This window comes from Oxyura jamaicensis, chromosome 22 (genome assembly GCF_011077185.1).
Source record: "Oxyura jamaicensis isolate SHBP4307 breed ruddy duck chromosome 22, BPBGC_Ojam_1.0, whole genome shotgun sequence".
Classification (NCBI taxonomy): Eukaryota; Metazoa; Chordata; class Aves; order Anseriformes; family Anatidae; genus Oxyura; species Oxyura jamaicensis.
Window position 1 is genome coordinate 5,461,127 of NC_048914.1, and position 12,430 is coordinate 5,473,556.

Sequence of the window (12,430 nt, forward strand, 5' to 3'; positions counted from 1 at the left end):
GCCGCCGCCCCCCCCGCGGGGCGAGCGCGTAGGAGCCCGGTCCCCGCTGAAGAAAATCTCATCGTGTTGTTCCTCGGAGTCTGGGGCTTCCTCTTTCAGCCGTCCTGCCGCCGTCTTCAGTGTTGGCGCTGCGCTGTCACGCAGCCGCCCTTCCGTGGAGCAGCAGAACGTTCGTGCTCTTCCTCGAGGCGCTGGGCTGGTTGCGCAGGACAGCGCAGCGGCCTGACTCCAGTTAAGGTCTTGTCAAGGGGATGTCAGCAGACTGTGTCAGATGGATCAGTGAGGTGTTTTCCTGTAGCTTCCAAGCATATCTTTGGTGTGTTTGTGTTGATAGAAAACACTGGCAGCACACAGGATGCAAGGAATTGGGATGAGTCTCCAGGTCCACAAAGGATGGATGAATTGCATACCAATAAAATTCACTATTTCAGCTTCTCAAGGGATTCGTATCCCTGTAGGACTTAATGTGGTGACCATGAATATGTGAGACTATGTAGCTCTTGCAGAAAGTGTTTGCCCTGGTTCTGGTGATCACCTGTACTTGTCTCACTTCCGTTCCTCAGGCTGAACCATCCCAATGTAGTGGCTGCCCGCGATGTTCCTGAGGGGATGCAGAAGCTTGCACCCAATGACCTGCCATTGTTGGCTATGGAATACTGCCAAGGTGGAGACCTCCGCAAGGTGAGGTCACTGGCATGGTGATGGTGATAGTGGAAGAAGTTTGAATCGTCTTCTTGGCAGGGTGGAACATAGGGGTTTCTCTTCCGAACTTACCTTGTAAAAATGTGTTTTCACATCCTGATGCTTCCTAATTCTTAATATGGCACCAGCAAGATCTGATGGATTGGTCCTTGATGAAGTTCTGCTTCTGAAAACTTCAGTGCTTTCTCAATCTTTCTGCGTTTGTTTGGCTGCAAGAGACAGTGCAAGGATTTTGCATGTAGAGGATGAGGGTATGCATGAGGGATGTGCTACAGGATGTGAGTATGGCCAGGACCATCAGAGGGCTGGGCCTGCCTGTGGGCAGTATCCTTCTTAACAGTGATAAACCCCTATCTGTCATAGAAGGGAAAAAAAAAACAAACCAAGAAAACAAAACCCACATACTAATTCTAATCTTACTATTTTTCTAACCTTTGCTATAATGTGCCCATAGATAAAACCCAGAATTTATATCTGACATTAGAGCTGATGTAGCAAGGCATGGGGAAATGGCTATGTAGGACACAGCAAGGAGAAGGAAGAGGGTGGCAATGATACTGACTTCTTCCACCTGCTCTTTCTTATCTCACGGATATGCTAAGGCCTAAAGCTGTAATTATTGCTACCAGAGGTCACAGTTGCATGAAGTTTTGAGCCCATAGAAAATGTCATTGCTGTTGCTGGAACTTCTTGCGTTCTTGAGAATTTGTGGGACTGAGATCCCTCAGGATACAGGATGGAGAGACTATATTCTGTGTTGTTTTCTTTCAGTACCTGAATCAGCTGGAGAATTGCTGTGGCCTGCGGGAAGAAGCTATTCTTATCTTGTTATCTGATATTGGTAAGTGGTAGATGTATTTTCAGTCGTCTGAACCATGGAAGCCCTTTCAAGGGCTGAATCACTGCAGCAGTGACCTATTGAACTCTTATTTTAGATAAGACCCCTTAAACAGTATAGTTGTTTCCTCTTTTGCTTTGCCACTGCTTCCTTTAAGAGAACCAGCCTTTTGTTTTTGTGCTATCAGTCTCCACTCAGCTCAATAGCTGATCACCAGCACTTCAGAGTGTTTGTTATAAGTGGGTTTCCATTAGCATTTGGGCAACCACTATGTGGAATTTTAGACCAAAAAAAAAAAAAAAAATGACTGCAGAGGTTACTGGGAGCTGTCTAGAGATCTTTGGGACTGAGTTTTTTGTTTAGACTATGTCAAAATCTTATTGAGGCAAAGCTAGATGGGTGTTTGGGCTTTGTAGAGAAATTATTGAAAACTGCTTTTGGGGCAGGTGCATGATTAGAAAGTGACCTTGTGGCAAGAGAAGAAACACACATTTGTCATTACTTTTACTGCAGATACGACCGTTAGGCAGAATCTCCCATCCTTTGTGTTCACAGAGCATTTGTACTCTGCTGTCTGAACATTTCACTTCTGAACAACCAGGAAATGATATGGAGGGCTGACTGGAGACAATGGCGGATCATGTTTAGAGTGAAGCTTGTGTTCCTATGCCTGTTCATGTTTAGGAAGAGGAACAGATATAAATCTCCACTTGTACAATCTGAACGGTAGTTGATCAGAAATGTTTCCAACAGTCAATATAACTTGTTTTACAGATCCCTTACAGTGCAAACATAGTTGGTCTTTCTAGGGTTACTGACCTTTAGGAGAAGGTTATGTTGTTGATTGCTCCTGAAAGTCTAGCTGGATCATTTCATGTTGAACAGGAGAGCTCAGTCTGGGAATGCAGTCAGAAGGGACGCACAGTCTTGGAGATCAAAAAGCAAGTCCTTTTGGCACAAGTCTGGGTCACAGCTGAAAAGCACTCTGGAACTGGAAATGTTATTAAGCTTTTGTTTTTCCTAGCAACGTGCTTTTTCTTTTTATTCTGAAAAAGGGAAATATCTTAAAGTATTACTTTGAGCAAGTATGAAGAAATAGAGCACATTTATTTTCACTTTATATTCTTAAGATGAGATATTTTTTTTTTTTTTTGGTCTTCCTAGTATAGATGGAATTTGTCAGCCTGCTAGTTGTGATGTCACATTGGTCCTGAGCAGAGAAGGTACTTTGCATAAAAATTTGAGGAGGTTTGAAGGTGAAGTGGGGAGAAGAATGCTTTGTGGACAGGACAGGACAGAAAGTGTTGGGCAGAGTACCTTTTGGATCCTTGGTTAAGACTGTTGAAGATACAGACATTCTTCTAGCGACTACATATATTTTACTTCTGCACAGCTTTTATTATGTTTTTTTAACCTTCAGTACATGGGAAGGCAGAGACTTGAAGAGAAGTGAATCTCCTGTAACTTCAAATATGTATCTGCCAAGAGAACAAATCTGTGTCCAGAAGAGTTTGATGTCAACTTTTCCTCTTGGACTTGGCATTTCATTGTTCAGTCAACGATCTTCTTGATTGTACAAGATTTGACTCAAAAGCTGTGCTTACACCACATAGAAATGAAAGTTTACTGAGCTCATGCTAGATAGTGTTAGTTGCATTCTTAAAAGCGGTTCTTTCTGTGTCTCAGCGTCTGCTCTCAGGTACCTTCATGAGAACAGGATCATCCACAGAGACTTGAAACCAGAAAACATTGTGCTGCAGCAAGGAGAGCAAAGGGTAAGCAGGAACCTGCTGTCTCAGCCTGCACAGACAATGAAAAGTAAGAGGAAGATGTGGATGTGCTTGCTGCAGTTACAGTGGTCACTCTGCAAGAGTGACATAGGGTAACAGCTGGCTCAGATCTGTGTGTCAGTTGAACAGTATTTTGTGTGTGGCTGAGATGAAAGGCTGAGTTAGACTTCTCTTAACACCTGGTATTATGATATTGAACTACTAAGGAAAGAACCTGACCGTAGCTACTGGTTAAAGATATGAATTACAAGTAATGTTTCCAGCTATGTCCATATAAAGCCAGTGACAATTTTACCTACCTTTTGGTTTTAGGAATCTACAGGAGCTTCCCATTTTTACTTCCATCTCTTCACTGGCACCTTTCCTGTATACCTTTTGAAGAGCTGAACCTTTTCTTTCTCTGCTGTATGGTGTGCTTTAAAAACAAACAAAAACTTTGCTCTAGTGTCCTTATTCTCTGTTTTGTGTTTCAGTTAATACACAAAATCATTGACCTTGGTTATGCTAAGGAGTTGGATCAGGGTAGCCTATGCACATCCTTTGTTGGGACACTGCAGTACTTGGTAAGGAAGGAATTCAGCTAGAAGATCAGCTCCCACTTTGCTGTGGCGCGGAGTTAACAGTGTAATCTGGCTGGGATGAAGTGGTTGTCCTGGCATGGGGTGCATTTGGGGTGCAGAGCTTTCAGCACGGTCTTTAATGTTACAAAAGTGTTAATGAGCTCTTAAGGGGTGGGGAGAGCTGAGAGATGGGTGGCTTTGTCTTATACTTGTGTAAACTGCCTCAGGCTCCAGAACTGCTGGAACAGCAGAAGTATACGGTGACAGTGGATTACTGGAGCTTTGGCACACTGGCCTTTGAGTGCATCACAGGCTTCAGACCATTCCTGCCCAACTGGCAGCCAGTGCAATGGTGAGTGACCTGGGGCCAGGTGATAAGAAGAGTGCATGCAGTGTCACTGGCCTATCTGTGGGAAGCAGGGGTGTGGTCCCTTGATTCTTAGGGTAATAGCCCCACGTTCCTTGCCCTTATGGAGAATGGCTCCCTTTACTGGCATTTGAATAACTTGAGCAAGTTCAGTATTCCTTGAATTTCTCTTTGGGATCAGGACTGACTTCTGCGTGGGAGGTAGGAGAAACCAAAGCAGCATCTGTGTTGTATCTGTCAAGAGTAACTGTAAGAGACTATTAACACGCATGCTGGGAAAGGCAAGTGATGATTCCACCATTGTACTTGCTTGAATTCATTAGGCATACAAAAGTGCGACAGAAGAGTGAGCTGGATATTGTCGTTTCAGAAGACTTATCTGGAGAAGTCAGATTTTCTAGCAGTTTACCCTGCCCAAACAATCTTAACAGGTAAGGACTAGAAATCTGTTGTGCCATGCTGAGATAAGTGATTTATTCTGTGACTGAACCAGCTTTATATTATATTCCTTATGTCTGTGAACAAGTTCGGTACATTACACAATGCTTGTGTCCATTGTCAGAATGACATTGTGTAGATGAGAGTCTCTGTTCTAAATAGTGCGTTTGTGAGCAAAAAAAAAAAAAAAAAAATTCAGTCCTCCTGCAGAGACCAGTCCATATGGTGACTGCAAATGTACTTCATCTCTTCTGATCCCATTCATGTTTCGGTCCTTCAGTGTTTTGGCTGCAAGACTGGAGAAATGGCTGCAACTCATGTTAATGTGGCACCCGCGGCAGAGAGGTACAGATCCTGTGTATGGACCCAATGGGTGTTTCAAAGCTCTGGATGACATCTTGAATTTGAAGGTGAGCAATGTGCCTGGCTTACCTTGAAAAGTGTTCCAGAGAGCAGTTGCCCCTAGCCCATGAGAGAAGAGGGCTAAGTCTTAGGACTGGGGGGAGGAGCAACACAGAATCTCTTTTAGCTGTCTCCTGACAGCTAATGGCATGTGCTTTCCTCTTGCTTATTGGAGGCTGAACGCTCCTTGAGCTTGTTGGGAGTAGCAAATAGCTTGTTACGTGCTTGGTTCCATATTCTGGTAAAGGATTCTGCTGCTGCAGCTGCATAATTACGATGTTACCTCTCTTCCAGCTGATGAAGGATAAGGACTTTAGCATTGTGTTATGAAGTAGCTGCAAAGTGACTTCTTGAGCTGTGCATGTGCTTTGAAACAGTTTATCAGCATTTGGTGTCTTGGTCCTGGGATCTCTGCTCAAACATGACCTATGTATCTTCAGCCCTTCTCATGTCATACCATTCCTCTTGTAGTTGCTGCATGTGTTGAACATGGTTACGGGAACTGTGCACACCTACCCTGTGACGGAGGAGGAGACTCTGCAGACTGTGAAAGCCAGGATCGAGTCAGATACTGGAATTCCAGAACAGGACCAGGAGCTCCTGCAGGAGGCTGGACTTGCATTGTTTTCTCAGAAGCTGGCCACTAAACATATAGCTGATAGTAAAGTGAGCATGAATATTCCCCTTAACTTGCTTTTCACTGACTGAGCAAGCACTGATGTTGCTTTGGGATTGCAGCACTCCCTGCTGTTTTAGCAGGCTTTAGTCATAGTAACCACTTGACAGCACCCTGTTCCCTTTGGTGAGCAGTCCTTGGGTGAGGAGGAACATTCCATTCCTGGTGTCACTGAGACTTGCTGTTTCTGAGAGAACTCAGTTGGGTCTTCTGTTTTCTGCAGGTGAATGATGCTGCAGATGCAGATCTCCTCTTCCTCTTTGATAACCAGAAAGTTACCTATGAAGCTCAGGTTGCCTTGCGACCTCATCCAGAAAGTGTTGACTGCATCCGTAAGGACTTTCTCTAGTATGAGTATGAGAGGTTGTCCACACTGAGATGGCTGCCTTTGTTCTGTGGTCTGTGTCATGTGCAAAGAGTAGAGAGAGCTTTTGTATCTTGGGACTGGAGAAGCACTGAAACAGACTGTCATAGCATTAATGTTCCTCAAAATAACTGAGGAAAGGAAGGATTTGAGATACTGGGGAAGCTGCATATGGGATAGCCAGCTATAGACTTTGCAAGAGGTAGGGTCTTGGCTACATATTGTTCAAAGAAGTGATGTGTGAGTATGTTTTATGTGATAATACTGCTTTTAAGCTTCATGCTAATACATTTCCCTTTTCTGCCCCTCCCCCCTCTGTTTCCAGTTCAGGATCCAAAGAAGATACTGCACTTTTTCCAGTTGCGGAAAGTGTGGGGTCAGATCTGGCATACAATCCGGATGCTGAAAGAGGACTGCAACCGTCTGCAGCAGGGCCAGCGAGCAGCCATGTACGGTGGTAGTCTCTCTAGAATATTTACCTATGCTTTTGCTCCCTCGTAAAAAGGAAAGGAACGGGACAGTGACAGACTAGGGAAGCCCAAGAGTGGACCTGTTAACAGTTAGTGAAAAGCTGAGAGTTGCGTCCTCTGACACTTCTGTGTCTGTTGCTACACTCTGCAGTATTTGCTTTTGATATAAGTGTAGGCCTGTGTTTACAGTTCAGGAGGATGATAGGACCTCTTCTTGTCCATGCAGGATGAATCTGTTGCGGTACAATAGTACTCTTTCGAAGATGAAGAATTCTATGGCCTCCCTTTCCCAGCAGCTGAAAGCAAAACTGGACTTCTTTAAAACAAGCATCCAGATTGATCTGGAGAAGTATAAAGAGCAGATCGAATTTGGAATTAGTGAGTGTAGCATCTGGCAAACAGGTCTCTTCGGCCTTTGGCTGTATCTTAACTTTCCCTGTATGAACCTGAGAAAAGCAATTGCTCTTTTTTTCCTTTAGCTTCTGAGAAGCTGCTGTTTGCTTGGAAAGAGATGGAGCAAGCTGTGGAACTTTGTGGGCGAGTACGTATTTGAATCTTAATTATTTATCCTGAGGAAAAAATAGGCGTTCTTTTCCTTCCTTTGTCCTCCCTTAGAGGCTTACTGTGAGCTGATTCCATACACCACACTGCTTTGGTTTGGATTACATCATTTCTTTCCCTTGTCAGTGTTTGTAAGACTTAGGGAAAAGGCTGATCTTGGGGAATGTCAGAGGAGATCTTTGAGTGGTTGTGCTAACATGTCTGGCTAATGAATCCTGGAGGCAGGAGAGTTGCAGCAGGATAGCTGAAAAGAGGAGATTTGGAATAGTAGGTTAAACTGATGGGGAAAGCAAAAGATTAGATGGTTGAACACAAGACTTAAAGCATCAGTCTTTTTGAAAAGGCAGCAATTTCCCATTATCAGTGCACATGGTGCACCTGCTTCCAATAAGACATTAAGGCTTTTGACACGAGAGTGTAACCCTTTAAGTATGGCTGAGAACCATCTGTCCCAGATGAGGGGTGAAAGGTGACTAGTCAACATCTTACTCTGTGCCAACACTTGGTCCTCTTCTAGTTGGAGGATTCAGAGTGACAGAAGTCTGACAAGTGGCAGGTTCTGCCTCTGCATGTAAAAAGGTTCAGATGGAAAGCAGAACTTGGGGTACTAAGTACTGGATGTGGATGTGCCCTGTGGGAGAAGGGGAAAAACTGATGGGTAGGATGAGAGAGATCTGGAGCAGCAAAGCAGAAGGAAGCATGGCAGCCTGGGAACCAGCAGCACATTTGTTACAAAGTCTAACCTTTCAGTGGCTCTTCAGCACAGATCAACTTTTCCATCAAAAAAAATCTTGGAAACTGCTTTATACCAGAGCACATAGCTAATTTATTTCCTTGAAGTGAAATCCCTCATGTTCTCCTTTGTCTTTGTCCGTGGTTGTTGTTAACATGTTGCTGGCATGTTCAGAAATGTGAATGAGAGGAATAGTCAGTGAGTGACAGCCTCTCTTAGTATGAGTCTGCCGCTCTGCTTATGTTCTGCACTTCTTTCAGGAGGATGATGTGGATCAGCTAGTGAAGAGAATGATGGCTCTGCAGACAGACATTGTGGACCTTCAGAGAAGCCCACTAGGTCGTAAACAAGGAGGAATACTGGAGGATTTGTGAGTTGAACTATCTTGAATTTCAGATTTAAGAGTGTTGCTAGCTAAACTTAGCTCCTATTCCACTGCAGAACAACAAAACTGCTATCTCATCAGTTCAAATTATTGGGGACTGGCAGGACTTTGGCACTAGAAAAAAAAAATTGACTCCTTACCTGTTGATCTGAAATAACGTATAAAAGATTTGAGTTCTTGAGTTACTTGTTCATAATTTAGGTTCTAGAGAAATCCTTTGTGTTCTGTGTCTTTTTCTTCTAGAGAAGAACAGGCCAGAGAGCTGTACCGGAGACTGAGAGAGAAGCCAAGAGGTAAATGACATTTTAGGTTAGGATCAGCTTGCTTTGTGTAGGTAGTTACTTTGGAGGTGCTGTAATCTGCATTGAGAAAACTTTCTCTACGTTCTTAGGCTTGCCCTTATGCTAGCTGTACGTGGACTCTTCTGGACTTGCCTTTTTTGGAGAGGGGAGTTAGGGAATCGATTTTAAACTAGACCAGCCTTGCTTTCTTGATGTCTTCTGAGCTTTCCTTGAAAGTCTTCTGAGCTCTTCTCAGAGCAAGCTGTTGCTGCAAGTGTATGCTGCTGCTTCTATTTCTTTGTAGGAAGCATGAAAGACACAACTGTTCCTTTGAGCAGCTATGCAGCCCCAAGCCAGTAAACCCACCCTACCAACACTGCTTTCCAATTCTCTTCTATTTGAAGAAGGTGGCTAAAACACAGCACGTTTCATTCCTCTCAAACATGCATGCCCTGAATTTTTGGCATGTTTCAGTATGGAAGAAGCGGTGGAAACAAACCCCTAAAAAGCTTCTTGCTCTGTCTTAAAAGCTTACTTTTCTGTGTAATACTCTATTATTCCAGATCAGAGGACGAGTGGTGACAGCCAAGAAATAGTACGACTGCTTCTACAGGCAATCCAGACCTTTGAAAAAAAAGTCCGTGTCATTTATGCTCAACTCAGGTGAGCTTTGTAGACTAAGTTTTTATTGGCAGTTGAGAGACAACATTTTCAGCAAGAGGCTCTGTTCTAGAGGTTTAAAAAACAGAAACATTTCTGAGTGTTGAAGGGGTAAGAAAATTCAGAAAAGTTTCCCTACTGCAGTTGCCAATGTGTGATCAATTTTTTTTTTTTTTTTTTTGTAAAGTAAAACTGTAGTTTGCAAGCAGAAGGCACTGGAATTGTTCCCCAGAGTGGAGAAAGTGATGAATCTGATGAATGAGGATGAGGAAACAGTTGTTAGGCTTCAGGAGAAACGACAGAAAGAACTGTGGAACTTATTGAAAATTGCTTGTGTAAGTAAAATTAAAACTCCAGTTCAACTGTACTTTTTGGTTAGTAGCACACCCAGATAACTGAAATAATTAATAGTAAGCTTAGTATGTCCTGTAGTAGGTTTTTTTCTACTAATTTGAATTAGGATTGAGGCCAATTTCTAGGCTCTCTCATGTTCCTGGCTGATAGAAATGATTGCAGTCTGAATCTGCTGTTTTCTTTCAGAGTAAAGTACGTGGTCCTGTTACGGGCAGTCCAGAGAGCATGAACACATCACGTTTTAGTAGCCCTGGCCAGCTGCTGCTGCAGGTCCCTTCTGGAACCTACAACTTACCAGAATCTGTCAGGAAAAGGTGAGGTAAAGTCTGGAGTTCTGTTGATGCTGATGCCAGCACTGCAAAGTATGGTGTCCTGCTTTGTGGAATGATACGGAAGCTTTCTTACATTCTATACTTTGCATTCAGCTTCTGGTGTCTATAGTAGCTGAATATTCTAGGTCTTGTCAATATTCTTGATGAACAACTGGAAATAATGTATTGCTACACACACCACACACGTGCCTCAATAATACCGGGTTTGTTTTATCTGGAATGGTTGGGCTTATTTGAAGTGCATTGGCTGTGGGAACTTTTGGCGCATTATCATGGAAGGAATGGTAGCTGGTCCCTCCTCGATGATATACACTGTTATACTAACCACTTGTAGTTCTGGCTTGCTGAAAGGAACTGGATCACCATTTGGAATGAGACCTTGGCTAGTTTACTTGTATGTTGCTTCATGCTTTAGTTTATAGGATCTTCTGCAACTTTTCCTCTAGTGACAGTGACTTCACATAAGAACCCAATTCCGACTTTAACGTGCTTCCTTCTCCCTCATCCCAATAAATCTGAGGATGCTACTGACTTTCCCTGTTGCACTATGAGCTTATAAACTGTTAACGCTCCTCAGTGCTGTGCAGCATACCTGCCAGCCATATTTGCTGAAGAGGTGCTGCCCCTACCTTTAAACTAGACTTCTGTAGAAAATAATAGTCTAACAATCCTCTCTTTCAGTGAGGAGCTACTGCTGGAATCACAAAAACTCTCTAGCCAGCTAGAAAATGTGATGCATGACACAATGAAGGATCAGGAGCAGAGCTTTATGGTAACATTCTTGATATTATTTTACAAGTGGATTGGGGATGCTTATTACTTCAAACGTCTACTTGTGTACCTTTGCCTACAAATAAGTAATAGGGTTAGTGGAAATCTGTATATTACTATTTTGAACAAGAAGAGTGTATGAGTTGCGTGAGATGAAACCACCCACTCTCCTACTTGAACTGCTGCCACGTTCCCTGCTTGCTGAAAGTGGGAGCCATGTCTTTGGGACTGACTGATGCTTTACAGTTTGGCACAGAACTACTGAGACTTCCCTTTCAAAGGAAGGGAGATGGGGAGGGGAGAGGCGCTTGGCTGTTTTACAGAAATACTATAAAACTGCACTTCTGCAGTTGGGAAGGGCCTGTAGTGGCGGCAATATATTGGTATGTAGGGATGCTTGTTTACTTAATATTGACAAGCAAGTAAAATACTGAAGAAAATAGATTGTGTGTGCTGTTTTCTAAGAAATCACATGGTTCATCATGAAACTATGTTGACTAACTTGTTTACAGTAAAATTTTTAAATCTTTGCAATCTCAAGTGCAAGCTAGTGTTGAACTCTGCATTTCTAACTGTTTATACTTTAGGCTCTAGATTGGAGCTGGCTGCAGCTTCAGGTAGAAGAAAGAAACAGTCCAGAACAAACCCAGATGTAAAAATCACTTCAACTGCGTCCGAAGCCATGCTGCTTGAGGAAGCCAACTGTAATAAGCTGCTGCCTCTGAAAAGGGAAGTTAAAGCCTCTGAAAAGGGAAGTTAAAATGCCTCCTTCTACTTATGAGAGACACATGGCATAGCTTATAGTATCCGCATCTCAGATGCTTTTTTTTTCCCCAAAGATAGAGTAGGAAACGTGTTCTAACTGCTTGGAAAGAGTTCTTAATCATGCCTTAAAGACAGTAGCTATTCTTACTCTCTGCCTTAGGCACCACATGTGGTGGTTTTGCTAGCTTTCAGGCTTTCTGATGAACAATGGACAACACCTGCAGTCAGTTTGCACCATCAGTGGTAGCTGTCACTTTCCTAATATACCTGAACTGTGAACTTATTTTCTTAACTTTGCTGATTTGCACTTTTTTTTGTAGTGTAATGGTTATCTGATACATGTTTCCTCTATGGGAACAGAATTATCTAAAAATGTGAACTTTTGGTTTGTTCTTTTTGATACCCTCAATGAAAAAGCTGCTTTCTAAGATGTGAGAGGTAAGGATGTTATCCTAGAGAGCACAGAGAAGCAAAGTGTTAGCGTATATGTTGTTGGGAAAAATACTTCTCCATGTCTTAAGGGATAGGAGCACCTCTCCTAGGAGTAAAGGCTGAGAGAGCTGGCACTTCTTAGCATAGGAAATAGAAAAGTCAGGGGGAAATTGCATCACTGTATAAAAATACCTGAAGGAAAGATGTAACAAAGATGGAGCCAGGCTTTTTTTCAGTGGTACCCAGTGCCAGGTCAAGAGGGCAGTGTGCACAAACTGGAATACCAAAGCTTCCCTCTAAACATCAAGAAGAACTTTACTGTGCAGATGATAGACCACTGGAACTGGATGCCAAAGGAGATTGTGGCGTTTCGCTCTTTGGAGATCTTCTAAAGCAACTCTAGGTAGCCTTGCTTGAGCAGGGCACTTGGACCAGATAAGCTCCAGAGGTCCCTTCCAACCTCAACCACCCTGTAATTTTACATATAGTTTAGTAAAACTTTAAGTACGGCTAACAGATAATCTGCAGAGGATCCACCAAAAAGAAAAG

General features: G+C 43.1%; 1 protein-coding gene and 1 long non-coding RNA gene across 2 annotated transcripts in view; both read left to right on the top strand.

The window, feature by feature from the left end:
- Positions 1-11,828, top strand: part of IKBKB (inhibitor of nuclear factor kappa B kinase subunit beta) — a 17,176-nt gene extending 5,348 nt beyond the window's left edge. The window contains exons 3-21 of the mRNA XM_035345294.1: positions 564-681; positions 1,474-1,543; positions 3,227-3,315; positions 3,804-3,893; positions 4,118-4,242; positions 4,581-4,688; positions 4,976-5,105; positions 5,569-5,763; positions 5,997-6,105; positions 6,463-6,586; positions 6,834-6,985; positions 7,087-7,148; positions 8,162-8,271; positions 8,530-8,579; positions 9,131-9,230; positions 9,415-9,562; positions 9,768-9,895; positions 10,595-10,685; positions 11,272-11,828. Of these exons, the coding sequence (XP_035201185.1) occupies positions 564-681; positions 1,474-1,543; positions 3,227-3,315; positions 3,804-3,893; positions 4,118-4,242; positions 4,581-4,688; positions 4,976-5,105; positions 5,569-5,763; positions 5,997-6,105; positions 6,463-6,586; positions 6,834-6,985; positions 7,087-7,148; positions 8,162-8,271; positions 8,530-8,579; positions 9,131-9,230; positions 9,415-9,562; positions 9,768-9,895; positions 10,595-10,685; positions 11,272-11,340 (2,068 nt within the window). The 3' untranslated portion in view covers positions 11,341-11,828. The remainder of the gene's footprint in view (positions 1-563; positions 682-1,473; positions 1,544-3,226; positions 3,316-3,803; positions 3,894-4,117; positions 4,243-4,580; positions 4,689-4,975; positions 5,106-5,568; positions 5,764-5,996; positions 6,106-6,462; positions 6,587-6,833; positions 6,986-7,086; positions 7,149-8,161; positions 8,272-8,529; positions 8,580-9,130; positions 9,231-9,414; positions 9,563-9,767; positions 9,896-10,594; positions 10,686-11,271) is intronic.
- On the top strand, positions 2,669-3,209 carry LOC118177537. The gene is made up of 2 exons (XR_004755842.1): positions 2,669-2,763; positions 2,797-3,209. It is a non-coding gene; the product is annotated as an uncharacterized LOC118177537 (long non-coding RNA).
- Positions 11,829-12,430: the final 602 nt, after the last annotated feature.